Source organism: Ovis canadensis, chromosome 24 (assembly GCF_042477335.2).
Source record: "Ovis canadensis isolate MfBH-ARS-UI-01 breed Bighorn chromosome 24, ARS-UI_OviCan_v2, whole genome shotgun sequence".
NCBI classification, from domain to species: domain Eukaryota; kingdom Metazoa; phylum Chordata; class Mammalia; order Artiodactyla; family Bovidae; genus Ovis; species Ovis canadensis.
The window spans coordinates 25,061,403-25,086,015 of NC_091268.1; the positions used below are offsets into that span (position 1 = coordinate 25,061,403).

Here is a 24,613-nt window from a genome sequence, read left to right on the forward strand (position 1 = left end):
TCTTTAAGCATTTTGAGGTCCTGCCCGTCAGTGATGGAGGGCGTCTCACCTGTGGTGAGGTTGTTCAGGCTCAGCCGAGGGAGGCGGTAGAAACACCCTCTTCCCAGAGTAGCCCCCTGGGCCAGGCAGGAAGTGCACACGAAGATCAGAAATCGCTCAGGGTCAACATTGCGGGGTGGCCGTGTGTTGGTCCTGGAACGCAGAGTTTTGTACCCAGAACCCTGAAACAGTAAATCGTATGACTCACTACAGGGAGACGGAGGGCATATGTTGGTGGATCCTTTTATTTTTGTGCAAATTCCTTAGAGGAGGCCTAGATGAAAGCCTGGCCACTCACGGCCCAGTGGGTGCGCTGCTGTTGAACTTGACTCTGAAGCTGCGTCCTTGCCCTGCACCCCCCAGCCCCCCGCCCAGTGTTCTCTGAATAGTTGTAGGCGCTTTGGCTTTGCTAGTTGGGGGTTTAATTGCTAAGTCATACCCGACTCCTTGCGACCCCATAGACTGTACCCCACCAGGCTCCTCTGTCCATGGGATTTCCCAGGCAAAAACACTGCAGTGGGTTCCTCCTCCAGGGGATCTTCCCCACCCAGGGATGAAACCTGGGCCTCCTGCATTGCAGGTGGATTCTTTACCATCTGAGCCACCAGGGTGCAGCCCCACTGCTGGACATTGCTCTCATCTGGCGGGGGAAAGCGGAGGATGAGGGGGGGAGGTATGGGCTTCAAAGCCCGCCTCCAATATCGCCGGTAGACCCTGCAGACCACATACAGTCCATCATACAGAGCCACCCGACGGTGGATTCCCAGAGTCTGTCTCAGCCCTGCGCCTCCTCTCTGGCCCCAGGGCCGGGGCAGGCTGCGTTGGGGGGAGGTGAAGGGGCCCAGCAAGGAAGGAGCCAGCAAGGGTGGGGGAAATCGGGCCACGGCTGCACTTGCCGTCTTCAGCTTTGTGCACGAGGTCACGGGGCCAATTGATTATTTTTACTGTTTCCCAGCATTGAGGAGCGGTGAGAAAAATACAGACACTGCATCCTCACAACCTGAGCCAGGGCCCCGGGGTGAATTTGCTAATGAAAGACAGATGGGAGTGGGGGGCACCCCCACCCCCATGGTCCTCATTCCAGCCGAGACTGTCGAGAAGCAAGGCTTTGGTTTTTGTCAGGGTGGACAGCTCTTCCCCTCCAAGCCTTGGATCTTTATCCTGAAAGAGGTCTCTTGGAAACTGGACTTCTTTGAAACACATCCATGTGATCCTTCATTGACTCACGGGGGTGTCACTCAGACTCCGAAGGCACACATGTCAGGAGCTCAGCCTTGACGCCCCCAGTCTCAGCTGGCAGAGACCATTCGCACAGGAGACGCACTCGGTTTGGTTTGCCTGTGGCTTGCCTGCTTTTTTTTTTTTTCAAATGTGTAGTGAATTGTCAGCAGTTTTAAAAATCAGGAAGTTTTACACCAAAATCCAGATACCCAGCTTCTCCTGAGGAACAGAAAGCTGTGGCCACTTTCTCAGGCAGCAGCAGTCAGAGGGGCTGCAGAGCCGTAGTTTCCAGTTTTCCCCAGTCTCCCCCACTCCCTGTTGTCTCCCCAACACAGGCTGAAAGCCCCATGAATCAGGTTCATTTTCCTGAGAGAAGAGAGCGATTTCTCAGTGCCCATGTTGCAATCAAACAAGGGAAAGCAGATGGCAAGTGGAGGAGACTGTCTGCCTTTCACCCCTCACCTCTCCTCTTTCACCCCTGTTATCCGTCCAGCCCTTGGTGCTTGAGTTTGCAGCCTGTAGACTCGAGGCATTGAGCCACCCACCTGACCTGTCTGTGATTTTCATAGGCAGGCTCTACAGAGGTTCCTTCTAGAAGAGTCAGGAGAAGGGAAGCCTACCCTTGATCAGGTACCCTGCAGCCAGGGCAGTTCTATTTTCATCTCGCGTATAAACTAGAATTTCACTGTGTAGATTTTAAAAAATTTTGCAAAATGCTGTGATGTGACATTATCTTTCCAGAACGAGGCTCTGTCTCCAGCCTGGCAGCTGATTCTTCCAGGAACCTGCCTTCAGGGACCTTGCCCAGGAGGGTGTAATGGGACAGGAATCTCGAATATGAGCTGGGATGTCATGAGAGCTTAGTCACCTAGAACAGTGTTCCTTGAGGCCTTAGCCCCCCAGGAAATGAGAGCCAAGTGGTAACGTCAATCTCCCGTTGCTGAAAGTTGTTCTGACATAGCTTCTCACTTTCCACTCACCTTTATTGGAGTCTCACCGTTTAGTTTGTGTTTTCGTGGCTTTCAGTATTTAGTAGTCATGGCATTTATTTGGCTTTGGTTTTTCAGATGTCAGCCACCTTGCATCCTTCCTGGTGATCTGTAGGAATGCCTGTAACGGGTGAGGCTCTGGGGTAAGGTGGCTGCTGTTCAGTGGTCACAGTCCCTGAGATGAAGTCTAAGCCAGTGGGGTTCCTTCCCCTTCAGCTTTCTGAAAGGTACCCGCTGAATCTCCCACATGCTCAGGGAGTTTTCAGATCTTCCAGTCTTCAACCTGATAGAATGGCACGTCAGTCACATAACCAATACCTCTTATAGAATCATAGTACGCAGAACAGCACAAGTTCTGGGCAGACCGCAGAGGTCAGCTGGGGCCTCCTTGCTCCTCCCGGGTTTCGGAAACTTTGGCTCAGACCCCCTGGTTCTCTTGCCCGCACACGTGCAATCCTCCCCACCCTTGACTCTCCCGTGGTCCCGGCTATTTCCAGGTCTTGGCCCTTGTGCATCATCTTTGTGTGGCCTGGCGTGAACCCAGATGGGAACTCGGTTCCTTTCCTGCATACTCCCCCAAAAGACCACTTGCACTGCAGAAGAAAAGAGCTGAAGGAGCATTGCCTAAAGATTTGTGGGGTTGTGGGAAAGGTCCCCTCTCAATTGCTCCTTCCCCTCTTTTTCCTTACTCTACCACCCCAGATTTCCTCCAGGAAGTGCAGGGCAGCTTTCCTTACCCCAGAAGCTTTGGGGGCCAGCCAGTCCCTTGTCTCTACAGAGCTCAGCTCACACCCCTGCATTACCGAAGCTTTTTCACAACTGGCAGTTAAGATTAGGTCCAACTGCACTGTAGACAAAAACCCCAAAGAGTTTATTTACCTCTAAGGGAGAGGAATCCTGGATGAAGGGAGTCAGGGGCTCCACAAAGGTATCAGGGACCCAAGCTCCTTCTTGCCCAACGCTCTGCTGTCCCTAGTGTGTGATTCATCCTTATGGGCTATGATAGCTGCTGGAGTTCCAACCAGTGCATCCATGTTTCAGGAAGCAGAATGGAGGAAAGCATACCTCTTTCCTTTGAAGAACCCTTCCTAGAAACCAAACACGTCACTTTCACTTCTATCTCATTGGCCACCACGGCTTAGTCACAGGGCTATGCCTAGTTGCCAGATTCTATAATTGCAGATGAAGGGGAGAATCGGTACTGGGGGACAGCTCATAGTATCAGAAACACTGTACAAAGCACTCTGAACTCCCAAGGATTCCAGGTGCTAGCTATTAAAATAATGATAGTTGTTGCACATAATGGCAAAGCAACTTAGCAGTCAAGTTTCTTTTGCTCTACTTGGGCATATGCCTTATGTGGGCTGATGGGGCCCCAAGGCTGGACAGGCTAGGCTTTGGGAGCACAGGGGAAAGAACAGTTAGCCCCACTGATTGCAGAAACCCTTGCCCGAGCTGGCCTGGAGCTATCTGAGCCTTAAAAGATAGGGAAGGGATTTGTGAAGACAGAAAAGAGGCCAAAGGGAATTCCAGACCAAGGGAACAGCCTAGCTGAGGCCAAGGGCAAGTCGTTTTTTTCTTTTTTGGCTGCACTGGGTCTTCGTTGCTGTAACTGGGCTTTCTCTAGTTGCAGAGAGCGAGGCTACTCTCTAGTCGCGGACCACAGGCTCTAGGGCGCGCAGGCTTCAGTGGTTGTAGCACATGGGGTCAGTTGCCCTTTGGCGTGCGGGATCTTCCCAGGCCACGTTGAATCCATGTTCCCTGCATTGGCAGGCGGATTCTTGACCATTGGACCACCGGGGAGGTCCGAGCAATGGGTTCGTGTCACTCAGTCTGAGACCTCCTTGGGCTGCAAGAGGCAGGGGCCCCATCTCCACAGGCCCTCCCCGGCCCCCACTGGTTGGAAAGGTGAGGGGTAGGGCTGGAGGAGGGAGCTGACAAAAGGTCACTGAGGGTTGAAACTTCCTTTTCCAAGTCCCATGGATTTGACCAAGAATCCAGAGATAAAGAGCAGAGATTCATAACTGAAATGCCTACGAGCACCAGGCAAGTTAGGGAGGGGACGGGAACTACTCACTTCTTCCAGTTGCTGCCACGTGGGAATAGGGCCCAGTGATGCCAGGTTGTTGTTTTTGAAGAAGCCAAACACCCAGACTTGTATGTAGAATCTCCCAATGTATGAGTAGTGAAAGTGAAGTGAAAGTGAAGTCGCTCAGTCGTGTCCGGCTCTGCGACCTGTGGACTGTAGCCCACCAAGTTCCTCCGTCCATGGGATTCTCCAGGCAAGAATACTGGAGTGGGTTGCCATTTCCTTCTCCAATGTATGAATGGTAGTGCCTAAATCAAGCAAAGCACAAACGAGATGTGAGCAAAGCCAAACATACCTGCAAGCTTCTGGGCTGCAGTTGGCTAGCGCTGGACACTGCCTTCTGTGGCAACCTTGCTCTCATGGGGAAAGCTTAGTGGGTGTTCCACCCGAAGGCAACAGCATTGTTGTTCGGTCACTCAGTCGTGTCCAACTCTTTGCAACCCCAGGGACTGCAGCACACCAGCCTTCCCTGTCCTTCACCATCTCCCAGAGTTTGCTCAGATTCACATCGATTGAGTCAGTGATGCCATCCAACCATCTCATCCTCATCAATTCAAAAGCATCAATTCTTTGATGCTCAGCCTTCTTTATGATCCAGCTGTCGCATCTGTGCATGACTACTGGGCATGGGTTTGACTATCTGGACCTTTGTCGGCAAAGTGACATCTCTGCTTTTTAATATGCTGTCTAGGCTTGTCAACGATAGTGGTGCACAATGTATATTCAGGGTGCACTTTTCAGTGTCTCTCCCCACATCCCCCAAAGGCTGTGGGATTCAAATCAAATTCACATTTATAGGGAAAAAGAAAACTGACCATTTAAGTGCAGAGAGCCTCACTCAGTGTACTGTGTTTCTCATAAAAACATACAGACCCACAGAGAATGGGGCCCGTCCAAGATCATGAGGGGTCCTGACCTGCAGACCAGCCCTCCCTCTATCAGCGCACTTAAAATAACAGACTGACCTTCTCGTGGTATTTTTTGTGTGTGCTTGACAAATGCCAGAGAGTTACTCATGAGTTCATCTTCCCAGAATAACTGTCAGAACAGGGCCAGAGGGCAGCAGGAAGACCCTGGCCTGACCCTGTAAAGCCCGGGGCTCCTGGAAAGCGGGGAATGCATTTCACCATTGTCCTGCCTGCTCCAGAGCGTTGTGTCTGGCCCCAGCTTTGGGCAGGTTCTTAGTGATTCTGGGGGAGAGAGCTCCAGAGACCAGAACAGATCGAAGGTGTACGTTAGGGACCCAGCAGTGTCCGCCTGCCCGGGTGCCTTCCTTCATCCTTCCCCTCTTTTTCTGGTTTAAAATGCTGAACGTGGTAGAAGTCCTGGAAAATTCAGACAAGCTCTAAAAAATTAAAGTAAAACTCACCCTAGTAAACCACCCGATGCTCCCACGACTTCCACTCCAGTCTGTTGCTCTGCTCCTGGTACAAAGAGAGGGCTTCCGTGGGGACTCAGTTGGTAAAGAGTGTGCCTGCAATGTAGGAGACCCGGCTTCAATCCCTGGGTCAGAAGATCCCCTGGAGAAGGAAATGGCAACCCATTCCAGTGTGCTTGCCCGGAAAATCCCATGGATGGAGAAGCCTGGCAGGCTACAGTCCATGGGGTTGCAAAGAGTCAGTCAGACATGGCTGAGCAACTAACACTTTTCTATCTGTACAAGGAGAGAGACAGAGCCTGGATGTGTGTGTGTGTGTGTGTGTGTATGTGTGTGTGTGAAAACTTTGAGATGAATTGGCAGCACTTTTTTTTTTTAATGAGGAAAGCCTTTTTTTTTTTTTTTTTTTTAATTTTTGGCTGCACTGCGTCTTCATTGCTTGGCAAGGGCATTCTCTAGTTGTAGCTCATGGGTTTAGTTGCTCCGTGGCATGTGGAATCTTCCCAGTTGTTGTTCAGTCTTTCAGTCACGTCCAACTCTTTTCAGCCCCCTGGACTGCAGCACACCAGGCTTCCCTGTCCTTCACTATCTCCCAGCGTTTGCTCAGACTCATGTCCATTGAGTTGGTGATGGCATCCATCCAAACATGGATGAGATCAGGTGAGATCCAACCATCTCATCCTGTCATCCCCTTTTCCTCCTGTCCTCAGTCTTTCCCAGCATCAAGGTCTTTTCCAGTAAGTTGGCTCTTCCCATCAGGTGGCCAAAGTAGTGGAGCTTCAGCATCAGCATCAGTCCTCCCGATGAATATTCAGGGTTGATTTCCTTTAGGAATGACTGGTTTGATCTTCTTTCAATCAAAGGGACTCTCAAGAGCCTTTTCCAGCACTACAATTGCAAAGCATCAGTTCTTCGGTGCTCAGCCTTTATGGTCCAACTTTCACATCAGTGCATGACTACTGGAAAAACCATAGCTTTGTCTATCTGGACCTTCATCTGTAAAGTGATGTCTCTGCTTTTTAATACGCTGTCTAGGTTTATCATAGCTTTTCTTCCAGGGAGCAAGCATCTTTTAATTTCATGGCTACAGTCATCATCTGCAGTGATTTTGGAGCCAAGAAAGTAAAATCTGTCACTGTTTCCACTTTTTACCCTTCTGTTTGCCCTAAGGTGATGGGACTAGATGCCATGATCTTAGTTTTTTCCCTTCCCAGACCAGGGATCAAACCCATGTCCCCTACATTGGAGGGCAGATCTTTTTTTTTTTTTACCCTTGTATTTATTTATTTATTTTTACAACAGTGGGAGCAGATGGGACATGTTTTTTCAAACCTTTTATTTACTACGTCTTGAGCGTTTCCCTCCACACTTCATCTTCTTTTATACCAGCACGTTTGACAGCCGCCAAGGATTTCATCATCCGGGCGTAGGAGGATTTATTTGGTTTTTGTCTAATTGGTGCATGCTTCGGATGTCACCAGTTCCCTGTCACATGCACCAATGCTTTGAATATCCATGCACCCACCCACAGTGCCTTCACAGCATCACTTTCTAAAGGTGGGATCAGCCAGATGCTATGAAGATCCATATGGCCTTTCCATTCACATCTCACAGGCTTTTCTTGAGACTGTCTCGGGAAGGGCCAAGAATTTTATCTGCTGGAGGAGCTCTCACAGAGGCCTGTTTGCCCGTGCCCTGGTCCCATGATCTCTGGCGCATCTGTGAGTTTGCAAGTACTTGGCAGCCCATGTGTGTTTAACTCGCGCCCAGAGAGCCCGTTGGCACTCCCGGCAAAGCTAGTTCATCGAGAACAGGATGAAGCAAGAGCGGGAGGCCCAGAGCTCCAACCACAGGCACTTTCCCTGAGTTCTCTGCTGAGCCCTTGGTCGAACCGGCTCTCAAAGTGTTGCCAGCTCGATTTGGGGAGGAGCCCCAGGAAATTGCAGAGGGTGTCTGGGCACTGAGCTAAAAAGCAAACAAACAAACAAAAAACATCTCTGAGGCTTTCTGGGTCCCTGTGCCATGGAAGGAAAGGAGCTGGATTTTTATAGCAGCAGATGAGGGAAAGATCCTTCCGTTGCCTCCACTCAGCTAGACCCGCGAACGGGTGTTTTCGGCAGTTGGTGGGGTTTCTTTTTTCTCTAACTCTTAGCACCTACAGGAGGTGCACCATATTTTTCCATCTATGGCTTGACCCCCAATCCGTTCCCTACATGAAGGAACTTTGCTATCCTGACTGCAGGCTCAGCGTCTCTCTGGCTCCCCCACACACTCCAGCCTACACGTCTTACCATAATAAATCAGGGCTTTAAAGAGCTTGAGAGAGAAGACACGTGTCTTAAGAGAACGGGTAGGTGACCGCCTTGGTGACCGCCAAACCATCCAGGCTGGGGCATTGTCCAGAGTGTAACAGGGTCGGCTTACCCTCAACTCAGTGCCCATACTCTTGGGCGCCCTCCATTCACCAGTCTGATAAATAAGCCGCTCGGGGAAAGCCATCCTGACGTTTTGATTTGTTAGGGAGTGATTCATTTTTGAGGCAAGTAAACAGCTTGTATACTTGGGGGTTTACCGCTTGAAATGATTAAGAAGTCAGCCGCTATTAAGCTGGTTCTGTGGAGCGGTGGCTGCCCACACCCCTCCCCACCCCCAGGCATCTTCCTGACTCCTGTCAGGATTTGCCTTGATGTTGGCCGTAGTTAAGCTGAGCCTCCCGCCCCCACCTCCCTAGCCACCAGCACCGCAGCAGCCCATCACCCCATGCCTCTTCCTGCGAAGTCCTGCCGCGCTCCGCGGTGGGGGCGGGGAGCTTACCCACCACGCCCCCTCCAGGCTTCACATCCCCGTGCCATCACATGGCTGGGGGTATAAATAGACCCGGCTTTGATCCTCAGACAAAAATAATTTTATACAAACATCAGTACAGAAGAGCTCCTCCACGGGGGCAGCCGGGTGTGGATTCCCCCAAGTCCTGAGGTGGGAACAGAGCATCGGGTCCCTTTGCAAACTCCCTCACCCCCCTCCCACCCCCCCTGCTCCACCCAGACCTACCCACCAGGGTCGGGAGGCAAGGAGGCTCTGAGAAGTGGGAAGACTGGCCAAGGCCCCGCGACTAGCAAGCAAGTGGGCCAGGCTTCCCTGGTGCCTCCACCCTCTCCCAGGCCGTGCCCGCTGTTCCCATCCAGGGAAGGGGAGGAAAGCATTTCAGGCTTTTCGGGCCCCCCTGGCGGCCCCTCTTGCAGCGACTCAGGGTTGCCACCATAGCTTGGGAGCAGCCGCAGGCAGAATGTACGCAAAGGGCTTGGCCGTGTTCCAGTCAGCCTTGCCTGACCAGTCAGTCAGAGGGCCCTCGTTATGGGACCCCTGCGGGACACGTGCCTGAGTTCTGAGCAAGGCCTGGTCAGGCCTGGAGAACCTGCTGGGAGAAGTGTCAGTGGGCGCTGGTGGTGGGCAAGCGTGAGGCTTGGAGCCAGGAGGAGTGCACTCTGGCTGGGGAGACTTGATGTGACTGGCCAGGAGGGTCAGAGTCCCTGCTGTCAGTGGGGAGAAGGCCCTGCCCGCATCCCCACCCCAGCTTGGTGCTGAAGCAGGGGCATAGAGCTCCCGGGGGGCTGCAGCAGGAACCAGCACAGCCTGCCTGGGCTCCCAGGAGCGTCCACGAGAAGTCTGTTCCATGGGAGCTTCCTGGGAGGCTCGTGGATAAGATCAGGAGCCATGTCCCTTTAGAAAAGCAGGCTGTACAGGGGACAGGGGTCCCCTTCCGGGAGCTCCGGGGCAGCTCGTTCAGAATAGCCCGCTCCCACCACGTGCCCAGCACCCAGGGCCGAGCAGGCTGGGTGGTCCTTCTCCCTGCAGCAGCCGGGTGGGGAAAGGTCAGTGACCCACACCCCTCGTGCTCGCAGCTGGGATAGACACTGGGTGCTCATCCTGGCGCTGAGCCAGGCAGGGCTTGCCAGGGTCTGCAAGTCTCCAAACTGGGGCCCTTCCGCTCCCTTGGGCTGGGCAGGCAGCAGCCCCATCCTTAACCCCAGAATTGCTCAGAGGGCCAAGCCAAACTATAATTGCCCGCTTTTCACCAGAACTTGCGTCCCTCAGGCACCAAACTTGACACCAGACCTGCCAGGGCAGAGCCAAGTCCCTGGCAGGGGGCATCTTCAGGGTCTCACCTCCCACCCAGGGCGGTTTCAGAGCTCGGGTTGGGCACCCTGCCTCTGGCAGGACTCGGCCATGTGAGCGGAGGCCCCACAGTTTGATGGCGAGAGTGTCCCGTGTCTGCGACCGTCACCAGGACGCCTCTGAGCCCCAAGGCTGTGTTGTCCCCTTCAAGGGTGCAGCTGGCGTGATGCTAAGCCAGCATCAGGCACTGATTTATGGCTCAGCATCTACCCCCCCCCCACACACACACACACACACATGCACTCTGGGGTCTATGGCTGTCTGCACCCTTTCCCACGAAATGACATCGAAGTGTGTCAGGCCCGTCCGGTGCCGGGCGGGTTCAGCTAATTCTAGGGAGCAAACCCAGACTGTGAAGGAGCTGGCTTTGGGTCAGTTAGCCCTCCTCTTCGAGGCAGGGGCTTCCCCCACCAGCCCGTGGCCTCACACACAGTCTCTGGGGAGGTGGCACCCCTCCGTCCAGGCCGGCTGGTGGCCCCACTGGGTCACAGCTTCCCGCCTTGCCTTGCAGGCTTCGCCGTGGCCCAGTGCATAAACCAGCACAGCTCGTCCTCGCTGTCCTCGCCCTCGCCATCGGCCAGCGGGAGCCCCAGCGGCAGCGGGAGTGCCAGCCACTGCGGCTCCGGAGGCGCCAGCTCATCGTCCACCCCCTCGGCCGCCCAGAGCCCTGCAGGTATTGGCCTCGGGACACGGTGCAGTGGGGGGGACTTGAGGAAACGCTGCGACCCCCCCACCTGAGGCCCCTGGCTGCCCCTTGCCACCGTGTCTGGGGACCCTGCCACTCGGGATTCCCGTCCACTCCATCGTGCCATCGGCAGTGGGTGGCTGGCTCAGCCCCCAGCAGGGGAGGAATGGCTCTCTTCACGGGCTGGTCCACGGGCCGCAGAGCTGGAGGGGTGGGCGGTGGGCGACCCAGCCTAAATTCATCCCACTGTCACTTCCAGAGTCTTAGGTGTCAGGAGGAGGGGTCTCCCAGACATGATGCTTTGAACTCTGGCAAAAGAACTGTGTCTCTGCTAATTTTTTGTTTTTTTCCCCTCCATAACATACCAATTTCCTCTTTAAATGTTTGGGGCCGTCCAGTCGTCTGTGACCAGGGGGTGCCTCTTGCCGGCCTTTTTGGGAGTCTGTCAGGATGGGCGGGAATCACAGCTTGCCCTCCTGTAACTGACGCAAGCACAGGTGTGGCACGGAGAGGCCCTGTGTGCAAGGAGCCTGGGGTGAGACACGCACATGGTCTGCCCAGCTCTCTGAGCCCCTCACACGTGAGCCCCTGGCTGCAGTGTGTAAGGTCCCAGAAATGAAGATGCCGGGCTTGCTTCCTGAGCACCACGGCCCCTGAGCACAGCCAGGGGAGCAGGGCCTTGCGCCTGCCTGCTGCTTCACACCCTGGCCAGTGAGCCAAGGGCCTGGAGGCCCCAGACGCCTCTGATTTGGGGGACCTCCATAGCTCTGGTCTGCACCCCATCTGGGTACCCTCAGTGTCATTCCCTGTTCCTGTGGGGTCCCCTCCCAAGACCCCACTCATTGTTATTTCAGGGACACCTGTGCACGCCCTTGTTGACTGATGGATTGGTGGGTCTTGACAAAAGCAGAGTGTCAAGGTGGGAGCCACCATGGTGCCAGGAAATTGAGGGCCCCGGGCCACCAGCCACTCAACACCAGAGGCAGAGATCCCCTTGGGCGCCAACCCCTCTGTCCGGAGTTTTCAGCTTCCACTGTTCTCAGCAAAGGGTTAACCACGCCTGGTCTCCACGCCTGTGGCTCAGGGCACCCCCACCCCTCCTCCCGCGAGCATCCATTACCTCTATCTCTGACGGACTTTCACGAGGGCCCCAGCAGCAAGGTCACCCTCAAGCCACCTCACTTAGAGCCCTCTTCCACTCAGCACCTGCTCCCCTCCCTGCCCCAACCCCGGGGAGAGACGACCGCCCTTTCTGAGCTATTTCTGAGCCCGACTGAAGGTTGGCTGCATGTCCAGGCAGTTGCTGCTGCCATTCCCAGGCTCATAGCTGGGAAATCCAGACAGAGCTTTCTCAGAAGCCAAGGACAGCCCTCAGCCTCCCCCTGAGGCCTGGGCTCGTGCTGGCTTTGAGGGCCCAAGAGCAGGGTTATGTGTTGGCGTGCCACGTGTGTGCCCGTGTGCTCTGGCGTGTGCACGGCTCTGTGTCTGTGTCGAGTGCACCCACACACACACAGACTTCCAGCTGCCTTCTGGGTGAAAAGTCTCTTTCTGGTGCCACTGTTACACCTTCCTTTCGCGTTTAAGGAGGCACAGCTGACAGCTAAACAAACCAAAGAGCCATACACTTCTTTGCCTCCAGCTGAAGCCAGCAGAGAACCACGCTGTCAAAGTCGGGCCTGGGTGTGCAGAGGTCCAGCTGAGTGTGGCCCTGGGGCTCTGCCCCTTGGCCCCTTGCACTTTGCGCAGTTTCTCTGTTCTTGGCCTCCATCCCGACCCTCACCATCCCCTACTCGGTGCCAATGACATGTCTGCTCATCTCCGAAACGCGGGGGCCGTTAGCCCACTGTCAGGTAGATGAGTGATGGTCAGCCCCCGGCTGTCTGCTCCCGATCGGTGTGTCCCCGGCAGGCCTGCAGAGGCAGGCATTGGAGGCCCCGTTTTTTATGCTGCCTGACAGTAAAAGCCTGGGGCCCAGCCTGCCCGCCCAGATCTCTGCAGACACTGAAATAACTCACCTCCTGATGCAGGGCCTGCCTGTGGGGCGGCTGGTGCTTCCCTCTCAACTGAGGAGCTGGCTGTTGATCGCTGCAAGGAGAGGGTGCCCCGGGGTTGGGGCGGCAAGCCCCAGTAGGCTCTCTGGTCACTTTCTCTTGATGCCAAACCTCCAGGCCAGCCTTCAGCCACCAAGTCCATCCAGAAAACAGCCCATGGGGTTTCCAGGTTCCCTGGAGGGACAGGTCTACCCAGAGGATGCCAGCCTCTGCCTGGTGTCCTACCTAGCCTTGCTAGATGAAAGAAGAGGGGAGGGTTATATTGGGATGGGTGCCCTTCTTCCCATGTCCTGGTTAGATGTCCACCCGGGTGGTGGCCCAGTGTTCAGGCTTCCGATTTGGAAGTCATCTGACTTTCCCCCGCAGGGTCAGCCGGACAGGAGCTCCGGCCAGGACCTCACCCCCGACCCCATCCAGCCTGGACAGCAAACAGCAGCAGCCCAGCTACGGGGGCCACTTGTCCCAAAGTGGGTTTTGAGGGCACAGTGCTGGATCAGAAGCACTGTGTGTGTTTCTGAGCCTTCTGAGTCCAGAAAGTTCCCAGGGTGGAGAGCAGCTGCCAGGCCCTCTGCAGCTGGAATTAGCAAACCCCAGGGCTTCTGTGCTCCTGAAGCCACACTGTGCATGTCAGAGTTTGGTCACAAAAGCACTCAGGAGATGCTGTCCACCAGGAGATGAACCCAGTGTTCTTTTTCTCTGACCCATAGGGTTGAAACCTGGAATTATGTGGCTCAGACAGTAAAGAATCCACCTGCCAATGCAGAAGACCCAGGTTCGATCCCTGGGTCAGGAAGATTCCCTGGAAAAGAAAATGGGAGATCCCCTGGAGAAGGGAAGGGCATGGCTACCCACTCCAGTGTTCTTGCCTGGAGAATCCCATGGACAGAGGAGCCTGGCAGGCTGGGCTGCAGTCCATGGGGTCACAAAGAGTCAGACACGACTGAGGGACTAACACTTTCTCTTTCGTCCATGAAAAGCAGAGATGACCTTCACACTATCAGCCATCGGTGTGGCCTAGGCCCCCACCGCCCAGCCCTCCAGGTGTGACCCGGCCACAGGGCGCCCCAGTAGATGCTGCTTCCCAAATCCAGGGTCAGGCGTGCAGCTCAGAAGCACTTTACAGACACTCACCCATTGAATTCTGCCACCCTCTGCCTCACACTGAGCAGCTGAAAACCACAGAGGCTCGGAGGGGTCTCACAGCTTGGCCAGGGTGCTGCAGCAGGTAGCAGGGTGCCCAGATAGGAACCTGGCCTCCGAGGTCCAGAGCCCTGCCCCATACGCGGAGATGACCCAGCACGCCTCGCCGCCTCCCTGCGTCTGTCCCCAGTCCCTCCAGGGGGCACCCCTGAGACCTGGGCATTGGTCCTGCTCCTGGCTGGAGACGTACAGGCATCTCCCCTCCCGAAGCTCACCGTTGCTCTTGAGCCAGACGAGGAGCCTCGGCCCTCTCACAGAGGCCCAGGTCACTGCTCAGCTCCTGCTGGGCGGAGCCCAACGGCCCCCCAGTTAGCCACAGAACAGAACCCAGACAGCCGCAGGTCCTCAGCCATGAGGAGGAGGGCGTGAAACTCTCTTGATGCTCTGTTGTGCTTTCCGCCTCCACCCTTGGTCCAGCCCAAGGGACCTTGCGTTTCCTGCCTGGGTTTGAAAGAGGCCCATGTTTATACCAAACATGAATTTCCTCAGCTTCCCATGGGGCCTTCAGTCACATGGGCATCAGACCTGAACTCAGTAGGGTCTCTCCACCAACCTAGCCCCACACCCTGCCCAAGAGCTTATAAACTATGAGCTGGGGGCTGCGGGCAGGGCCTAAGCCTCCCAGAGGAGGCATCACTGGGGGCAAAAGCCCAAGAATGAGGGGCTGACTAGAGGGCTCCCTGGAGAAGGTGGCCTTTGGGTCAGTTCCCCAAGGCCCAGTCCAGAATCTGGCTGGTGACAAGTCCATTCCTTTCCCCCACCTCTCTGGGATCTACCTATCAATTCCATTCTTGCAAATACAGACCCGAGGGCTGGTTTGTCTCCAAGAAATAGCCCCCACGCCCATCAGGCCCAAGGCCCCAGCTGAGGCTTCAGGCCCGCACGGGCAGAGGGACCGCCACCAGAAGAGGGAAGGGACCCGACTAGACAGGTCACCAGTTTTCCAGGGGCCCACAGATATCCTTCTGTGCGTGGAGCACCTGCTTCTGAGTCTCCTTTACATACCAAAGACAGATCGTGGACACTCATGAGTGGCTTCTTAGCAAGCGAAGGCCCTCAAATCAGGGCCAAGAGACTCCCAGGCTGAAGTGAAAGTGAAAGTATATTCCCTCAGTCTTGTCTGACTGTTTGCAACCCCATAGACTGTAGCCCACCAGGCTCCTTCTGTCCATGGAATTCTCCAGGGGCATCTTCCCGACCCAGGGATCAAACCTGGGTCTCCTGCATTGCAGGTGGATTCTTTACTGTCTGAGCCACCAGGGAAGCCCCAGACTGAAGGAGAGGTCGAATCTGAATTCTGTGGTACCCACAGGAGCCAACCAGAAAGAGCTGGGGCACGGGGATTCTATTCTCATTGCGAATTATTTATCTGTTAAAGCTGGGCCCCGAGGGGCTTTTATTGTTTGGTTTCAACACCTGATGCATGGGTCCACCTGTTCCCACCGTCCTTTAAAGACAGTTTGCTGGGATCCTCAGGTCTTTCCAAGCAGGCACCCTGTGCTGCAGAGGTGTCCAGACACCCGGCCTCTTGTCGCTGGCTCTTCCAGCGTAGCCAGCCTCGTGGGCCTCGGCTCGTTCTCCAGGGAGAAAATCATGGGTTTGGAATGAGGAGATTTTTTTCCTTAAACATTTCATGGTTTTGAGAAACAGAAGCTGAAGAAAGCATGGCGGGAAAGAGAGAACTCCTTTAGAGACCCAGTTTTAGAGCCAAAAGTTTAGGACCGAATGTAGGGTCAGTAGGAGCACTTTAGAAGTGTCTTCTGGGTTATGCCCATGCATGTGTTCACGTGCACACACACGCGCACACTGTGGTACTCTAGTAAGAAAGCCTCCTCTAAGAGCTCTCTGCCCACACCAAGTTCCTCAAACAGCCCCTCTGCCTCCGACCTTCAGTCCGTTGCGTTTCACCTGTGTTCCGGGTGAGTGACTTTGAGGAGGATGATGGAAAATTTTTTGTTAAGAAATGAAGTCAGACTGAAGGCAAGGCCGCTCTTTCCAGTGTCCATCTTCAGGCCCAGGGAATTCTGAGCTGGGGTCCCTGTGACTGTTCCCCAAGCGTTTATAGGAAGACTGAAGAGCTTGGCTCCTGGTGGCCCCATGTTGGACGCCTGTCCCAGTCCCTCCCTCCCCGTCCTCACCTGTTCCCTGAGACAATTATCTGAACCTGTGACCTTCAGCCCCAAGCACCCAGTTGGTCCCACTTGGGCCGACTGAGCGCCAGACAGCTCAGGGCCAACCTGTGGGTCACTGACGTCCAGCACCACAGGCGGGCAGGACTCTTGGACAAAACCTCAAGTCAAACGTCTTCTCTCTCCTCCCCAGTGTTCTCCGTGACATTAATTTTAAGTGTGGTAAAACACACCTAACATCACATGTGCCGTTGTAACCCCTTTTAAGCCAGCAGTTCCATTCGCTCGCCTTGTTGCACCCCGTGGCGTTCATCTTAAGCTTGGCCCCAAGGCGAGTTTGTCTCAGAAGGGGCGGTTGGTTCCTCCCCAGGGAGATGTTCCTAACACGTTTGTTGCAGCCGATTAGAACCCACCCCCTGGCCGCTTGGCGCCTGCCCTCAGATCTTGCTGCTGTGGTTCAGTCTTGGTTTCAAAGGAGCGGATTGCAGAGCGCGGCGGCCGGTGGAGCGTCACCTCGCAGCTGGGGAGGGGTTGACCGGGGAGGGGTCACGGGAGGCTCCGCTGGTGGCTTCAGGGGCTGCCTTGTCAGTGGGGGTCAGAAATCCACTTGTTTCTCTAACTGCATCAACTGCGATCCCCCAACCACACACCCTTCCCTCCTCAGGTGGGCCCAGGGATGCAGGGTTTTCATCTTAACCCGCAGGCAGTTCTGTTCCCCCATCACCGAGACCAGGTGTCGCTGACCACCCCGAGGCTTTCCTTCCCAACAGGACAGACCTCCGCCGTCTTTACCTGCTTGAGTCCCACGAGCAGATGATGTGGTTCTTGGCTCGTCTTGGCCCCCACCTTCTCCCGGGGTTGGTGGGTGGGGCGGGGTGTCCCCCTGCGTGGGGGCCGCGTCAGCAGCCCCCCCGGAGCCGGCCCCCGCCCCCGCCCCGCGCTGTCGTCGATGCTCCGCGTCCGTCACTTCTCTGTCCCCCTCCGTGTCCCCCTCCCTGTGCGGTTGTTACGAGCTCTCTGTGATCTGTCGCTGTGTTTCCCTCTAGTCAGGAGTGGCAGGAAAGGACGCCGGCGAGTGTTCAGCCTGTCGGAGGCCGACAGTCACGGCGGCCACTGGGTTTAGTGCTTCGATCGGCAGCTGTCACGGCACCTCTGGCTCGGTCACTGCAGGCAGGTCTCCTCCGTTAGCCTCCTGGGCCCTCGACGCCCCCCGCCACCACCCCGCACGCTGCATTTCCAACTCCTGCAGACCCCCAGAACGCCGGGCGAGGGCACAGGGAGCCCCAGCCGTCCACCCAAGCCATTTCCTCAGCTCTGGTCCCCTTCTGGCCTCATCCCACCTGAGGACCAAACCTCCTGACCCTTGACACAGGGGCTGCAGCTGGGTCAGCTCCTCCGCGAGGCAGAGCCGGGCAGTCTGGAAACACCGCCCTCCATGAGACACCGCACCAGACTAGGCACAAGCCCTGAGCTAAGGGGGTCTCCAGCCCCTTCCCCCCAAGGCCCCCCAGTTAGGCCATGAGGGCTAGGCAGTAGAATTTGCAAAAAGCCACGAGGAAGTCAACTAGTTGCTTTTTTTTCTTTTCCTTTTCCTCCCCGCCCCACCCCCACCCCGCTCGCCCTCTCCTCAGCCTTGCTCCTATCAAGCCGTAGATTCCATCACATGCCAGCCGGAGGCCAAGTCCTTTCACTCGTAAGCGCACTGGTGGACATGACGCCACCATTCTCCCTTCTTGCGATCAGAGCTCCAAATAGGGCCGTCTGTGGGCTGCGGTCACTACACCCTCCCGCGGTGCTCCCCCTAGGGTGCCCCCTGCCCCATGCCCTCCGGCTGGGCAGACAGGAGCCTTTGCCTTCTCTTGCATTTAAAAGCTGCCTCCCCTGAGCTTTGCCCTCCTACTTGCTGTCTTTTCTTCCCTGCGTCGCTCAGTCCCACCTACCCCAGCCTGAGCATGTCACCCACTCGACTAGGGTCAGCCCTGGAGCTGCACATCAGCCTCCAAGGGTGGCACCCAGGCACTCAGGGCACCCGCTGCCTTGGTTTCAACTCGGGGCAGCACCACAGGGAGGCTGAGCACCCCTCAAGGGAACTGGACGTCGGGCTCTCCGGCTCCGGCCTCCGCTCGTCTCCTGGGTCAGGCCCAAACCTGTGCCCTCGGAGCTCAGAAACACCAGCAGGCAAGTGAGGCCAGAGGATCCGCAGTGACCACTGCAGGTCCGTGCTTGACCAGGAACAGTGTCCTCCCTGGGTAATCTTCCCTTGAATGTAGAAGTTTTCTCTGAATGTATAAATTTGGAGCTAACATTCAGGAAGCAGCTGTGTTAGTTTAAAAATCGGTAGGCAGATATAGATAGATAGATGGGAAATAGGTGATAGACGATCGATAGGTAGGTAGAAACAAAGAACAGTGTTGTAGACGGTGGATAAGAAAAGTTTATTTTTCTTGTTTAAAAAAAATAGGAAGAGGCTTTTTTTCAGGGGACAAATGGATCCTTTTAATAAAGTTGTTCTTTTCCTAAAAAAGAAACCACTTTTGTGTGCACTGCTTCATCTGTTGGTTTGTTTCCTAACATATTTAACGGCAGCCTTTCTACACGCTTGATCGTTTTCACCACCAGAAACCCGGGCAGGACTCAGGGAATGAGGTTTGCCAGCCTCTTGAAAATCTGCGTGCAAGTGCAGACCCGAGCAAAGAGGGAATTCTCCTGGAGAATTCTGCAGAAAACGTGAAGGAAGTGCTCCGAAGCTCTGTCTCCAGATGGCACAGAAGTGCCGTTTGGCTGGTTAGTCATCTCTAAACTGCCTCGCTAGCAGCTAAGCCCACACGTGAGTCCGTCTGTAATAAGTTCCTGGACACGCTCGTGTGAAGCGAGGCGAGGCTGCCGGAGCAGGTGAGCCCCATGCTCAAGAGCCTCACGTTCAGGGCGCGCCACATCCCAACATGAGCCCAAGGCCTGAAATCAGCCCATCACCACCAGGCGTCCTTACTGAGTGGAGCAGATTCACTGAAATTCAGAGAAACCAGAAAGCGTGTGGGGTTGTTTACTCAGCATTTCTGGGCTCAGATCGCACCTTGAATCATTTTTTCCACCAGTGCTCACCCGTGTCCACCGATACCACCCCATCCCAAAGCCCCATGTGGTGGTATTCTGTGGGCCTACTCCTAAAAAAAAAAAGGGCTGGGGGGGAAAAGAAAAAGGACCTTGTGCAGAAGTGACCTGGGGCCTTTCTGAGCTCGCCGTGCCCGGGGTGGGGGTCCTCTGGGAAGGAGCGATGTGTCCTTTGGGAAACCCCATCTGTTGCTTGTGCTTTCTTTCCACGCTGGGGACCCTCTTTCCTCTCTTGCATCCCATTCTGTACGCCCTTCGGTTTTATTTTGCACTTGGTTTTTCCATTCTTTTGCTCTGTGTTCAGTTTGCGGTTCTGTTTTGTTTTGGCTTAACTTAAAAAAAAATACAACTCACTTAAGTGGAATCACATTGAACCAAAAAAACAACGTCTGCCATCATCCCTGGGCCCAGAGTGTTTTTGGATTCCCCTCTCCACACAGTGTGCTCAAAGCCCTGTTGACCCCAGGATCTTTAACAAGGGAGATTTGCTCTCCAAGCGAGATGCCCACGGGCTTCTCATCTGTGTTTTCCGATCGCTGGCATGTGAAGTCTTGGCAGATGTTTCCAATGAGGGAGCCCCAGTCCAGCTGGTGTCTCTGCCAGCCCTGCTCCTCTTTGAAAAGCAAATAAGCCATTCGCCTGTAATCTAATCAACGGATTTCAAAAAGCACCAAAAAAAGAAACTACTGCTCCAAAAATAACCGCTTTGGGCCACCCCTCCCTCCTGACGTAGTTTCTCTGGGTGGCCCCGGCATGGGGGGTGGAAAGGGAGAGACCCTCAGCATAGAAATGGCCTGGCAATCACAGCCCCTTGCTGGGTGCTAACTCAGCACTCAGAGCAGGAGCAGGCGAGAGAACCACAGTCCGAAGTCTTGTTCTAGTTTTGCAAAGCTGAAAAGTTCTATAGAATTCTTTTTTTTTTTTTTAATATTGCAGTGAGTTCCTTCTTGGGCACTGTTACCAAATATAGACTCTGAGAAATGGCCTGCGGTGATCAGCACACCCAAGCCCTTCTCTCACTAAACATGTATTTCTCCCCAGGCAGGTGGTTCATACTCAGAGCCGGTTTAGGCTGCTTCCTGGCACAGGGAACTGGGCTTCCGGATCCACTCTGCACAGGCCCCTAAATGTGTCCCTTGCTTCACAAGTCAGGGTAACCCTGGGCTTCGACTTACCCCAGACCTAGATGGGTCCCCAGAAGGAGGGAGGGGAGGCAAGCTGGTTCCCCCACACACTTCATCTCCCACCCACATGTCCCCGGGCCTTTGTTCAGGACGGGAGCAGAGGGTACCAGCGCTAGCGGAGTCTATCGGAGCTGAGCGTGCTTCTCTTTTTTCTCCCCTCCTTGCCCAGATGACCCCATGATCACGGAGCAGCCTCAGCCTAACCTCCCCGACCAGTTGGTGATCGTCAACGAAACAGAAGCCGAGGCCAGGCCCGGCAAGAGCCTGGCGAGGAGCACGGACATGGAGCCCGTCACCCTGTCGCCCAGCCTCACCCCCGCCCAGCAGCCCACCATCTCCCTGCTCTGCGAGGACGCTGCAGACACGCTGAGCGTGGAGTCGCTGACCCTCGTCCCGCCCGTCGACCACCACAGCCTCCACGCCCTCACCGGCATCCCGCCGCCACCCTCGCCAGCCACGGTGGCCACAGAGGCCCCGGGCTCGGGGGCTGGGCAGCCAGAGCCAGCAGACCCCGCCGAGCCCTGAGCTGGCCACCTTCAACGTGTGCGTGTGCGTGTGCGTGTGCGGCCCCGCTGGCAGGGACCTGGACCGGCTGACCCCACTCCGGGAACAGCCACAGTTCTTCTCGGCCCCAGGGAGCACTTCAGACCACCCTCGGGCTCCTCTGCTCCAATTCTAATCCCCCTTTGACTTCACACCTCTTTGAGTGCAGGCTGGGACCAGTGGCAACACCCCCAGGGAACCCAGATCATCTTACAGCCGCCTCAGGGAGGGGGCTGGGCTCCTGGTCTCAGAGCCCTCGGCCCTGGGGGTGGGGGGGTGCAATGGCAGGACCCATCAGCAGCACTCGGTTCATCAGCCAGCCCTTCCCCTGTCTTGGAGGTCCTCTGCCACCACCCACAGTGTGCAGAGAAGCAGCGGACGTGGTCACTTCTTGTAGAAATTTCTAGAAAAGCGAACTTCGATAAACACCTCCTTGCTTTTGGCAGCAGATGAAAAACAGCTATTTTAAAAGTTCAAAAAAAAAAAAAAAAGAAACGTCCTCCGCCCTAAGGTTTGATGTCATGTTAAAAGTGTAATATTCCTGTAGAGATTTCGTTTTCATTTTCCCTTGAAGTTCCCAGGATTTGCGGTTTAGAGTTTTCTGTCTGGCCTTCTCCATTGTCTTAAGGGATTCTGACTTCTTTGTTTCTCACTAACCCAGTGAGCCTGTGGAATGATAGAAATTCTTCTGAAAAGTTTAAAGTATTGTTAAGCATAAATAAGGGAGAGACACGTATCCTCAGGTACATACAGAGCTGAGAGGGCCATAAGTTTCTCTGCTGTGGCAGCCCAGGGCGTCACCCAGATCTTTCCATGAAAGGGGAACTGTGGTCAGGTCCCCTCCCCATCCTTCTGGACTAAAACCAAACAGGACAGCTTTCCAGCATGGCCTTCAATTGTCACCATCTCTCCACTTGCCTAAGAACTGTGTGGGACTGCAGGGACTCTGGCCTCTGAGGCTCTGATGGAAAGAAAAGGTCATGGAAACCGTGCTCCAAGGCTGCTGCTCAGCTGTGTGGGTGCCCACAGGCAGGAACACCCCAAGGGTCACCCCCTGCCCAGCAGCGAGGACATGATGTCCTAGGAGCCTGGGTTTTGTCCCTCTTCCTCTCAGCTGCTGCTGTAAAGATGCAAGCTCATTTGTGTTTGGTTTGGTTTTGTAATGAAAACCCCTGGTTCCTTCTCCATTTGGGCTTGGTGTGTGCAGACCAGGTCTCCTCTATCTGATAAAGCTCCCAAGATGTTCTTTCTGCTCAAACCAGGCACAGCCAAGCGACCCTCACCTCACTGATCGATGTTCAGACCTTGCAGAATTGGCTTCCACGTGTTCCCACAAGAGTGTGAGCACCCACCGTGTCAGCACTGGCCGGGCTGGGTTATCAAGCGGCCTCAGAAAATGCTACGCAAACTCACCTGTTAGAGGACCCCGTCCCCCTCGCCTCCTCCTCCATCTGCAATCAGGCAGGGCCTGCCTGGGCAGAGTCAGCCTCCTGAAGGAAACACCCGGTTCCCACGAGGAAGGGGCATGGCATCTGCGGGACAGGTCTTTCCAGCCATCAGAAGCCCCTGGGCAGGTGAGACCAGCCAGCACCATCAGGGGAAAAGACCCAGCTCAGACAGGGCCATTTCGGCAGAAATTCCAGGGGCCCCAGCAAGGAGGGACAAGCCATGACCTTCAGCGGAGCCCTCCGGAAAGGACAGGCAACGGGGACAGAAGGATGGAGAAAGTGTGTGTTGTCAAAGGGGAACCCCACTGGTGCCCCTGCTGGATGAGGCGCAGGATCACTCCGGAGCCCCCCACTTCTACTTTTGAAACGATTTTGGAGCAGCAGAAAGGAGGAAAGGCCAGTGGCATTATTCTGAGGAAGAAGCCCAGGCAGGTGGACCCAGCCCTTCAAGCTCTAAAGGAGCAAGGTCTCAGCCAGCAGGGACCACATGCCCGGAAGGACCCGGGGCAGCATCGCCGGGCGGGAGAGCTTCGAAGACCGGCCTCCGTGGGCTGTTGAGCAAAAGGTGCGATCAGGCCAAGCTTCCACCCCATGCCTGGCCCAGGGGCAGACCTCTCCCTAGGTGGGCTCGCAGGGTTGGTCCCGGGCCGCCCACAGCCTGCTGGCAGCCAGATCCCCACTGTCTGGGCAGCACTGGGCACAGCCGTGTCTTCAGGAGCACCCCTGAAAAGCGAACAGTGGGGGCACCTCCAGAGGGGCCCTTCTAGACAGCAGGCACTGGGTCTCCGGGGCAGAGAGAGTTAGAACCAGGAATACTTGGTGAGCCTGGGGCGGGCGGGGGCCATGGCCACGTGACACGTGGGTACCAGACTCAGATCACCCATCCCTCCATCTCCACATCCTGTCCCTCCAGAGACCCTCCCCAAGTCCACATCAGGCCCGTTGGGTTTGCCAAGTCAGGAGCAGAGCTGGTCACATCTACCCCCAAATGTCAGCTTTGAAAGTGGCTAGGGAAAAGCACATGTGTTTCTGGTTTGCCAGCAGGGGCGCCTCAAAGTCAGACAGCCACGTGCTCCCCCACCCACCCGGGAGGGGGTATTGATTGTCCTGCGGTACCAGGACAGACCCTGCGGCACCAGACCCTCTGTGCCCCCTTGCCCCTCCAGGCCTGCCCTGCTTGCTACTCTGCAGAAGGCAGCTCGCTGCACCCCCCCAGACACCTGCCCTGCAACCAGCGGCTGAGTGACGGAATGCACCTCTCTACAGACATACACTAGATTTCCCTAAGGTCTCAAGATGCACTGGTCCAAAAGGCGTGAGGCGGGGTGAGGACCAACACTCACCTTCTTTTCTAGACGCAATAAATAAGAAATATTTAATGTAGTCACGATGACAGGGGGCGGAAACTGTAAGGGTTCCTTATGTTCCTCCGAGTTGAAAATATGTAAATAATTCTTGTCCCGGGGTGGAGTGGGATTGAGAAACCTCATGCTTTCTGGGCCTCGGGACCATTCCAGGGAAGTACCTGCTCTCGCCAGCATGACTCATGCTTCGTGGGTACTGAACACAAGGGTGGAAATGAAAACTGGAACTTCCTTGTAAATTTGAATTTGGCAATAAAAAAAAAAAAGAGTTAGCAAGAATGTGGCCGCTGCTCCTTGGCTCTGTGGCAGGAAGGCCACAGCCCAGCAGAGGGGAAGGTTTTCGGCCGTCTGACACCCCTGCCCTATCGGAGCTGCCGGGTAGGGTGCAGCCACTGGGTCCTCCCCGCCCCCACCCTGGCCAGGTACCCCCAGTTCCCGAAAGGAGGGCCGGGGAGAACACCTCCGAAAAGAGCTCCCAAGCCCCGGCAGGTCGGGTGCCATGAGCCTGGAGCGTCTGTCAGCTGCTGGGCTCCATCTGCGCCTCACCTTCCACAGCTAGAGAATGGGCTCGTGACATCCCCGCCTCGTAGGCTGAGCATGGGGCCCGGTGCAATGTTGCTGCACCTTGGGCTCCCCACCGAGGACAGTCGGGTGAGGTTGTGCCGGGAGGTGCTTTTCCCGGGCAGCATGGGCTCTGGCAATCCCTAGAGGTGGCATCACAGGTTGTCCTCAGAACTTGTGACACTCCAGCTTCAAGCTGGCCCAGAAACAGCCAGAACCTCTGAGCCTCGAGGTAAAACCCAAGTTGAGCAAGGCATAAAGGGGGCTCCCTGCTCGTGCCAAGGGTTGAAGCGATGCCGAGAGAAGGTGGGGGCCCCTGCTCTGTGGCCAGCCTGACACTGGCCGCCAGCAGGCCTCCCTTCCCCAGCAGGCCCGGATTCCTCCCCTGAAGCCTGCCCACGAGGCCCAGGGCTGAGGTTGGACCCCGCTCTGCAGCAGGGCCTGC

General features: G+C 55.6%; 1 protein-coding gene across 16 annotated transcripts in view; it reads left to right on the top strand.

Annotated features, from left to right (window-relative positions):
* Window positions 1-23,883, top strand: part of CLEC16A (C-type lectin domain containing 16A) — a 235,284-nt gene extending 211,401 nt beyond the window's left edge. For 7 of the 16 annotated variants that reach the window (XM_069569950.1, XM_069569953.1, XM_069569952.1 and 4 more), the window contains 2 exons: window positions 10,404-10,565; window positions 20,422-23,883. In XM_069569950.1, coding sequence (XP_069426051.1) covers window positions 10,404-10,565; window positions 20,422-20,777 — 518 coding nt within the window. In that variant the 3' untranslated portion in view covers window positions 20,778-23,883. Of the gene's footprint in view, window positions 1-10,403; window positions 10,566-17,003; window positions 17,128-20,421 lie in introns of all 16 variants that reach the window. The other 9 variants (XM_069569948.1, XM_069569951.1, XM_069569949.1 and 6 more) reach the window with 2 other exon arrangements.
* The last annotated feature ends 730 nt before the right edge of the window (window positions 23,884-24,613 follow it).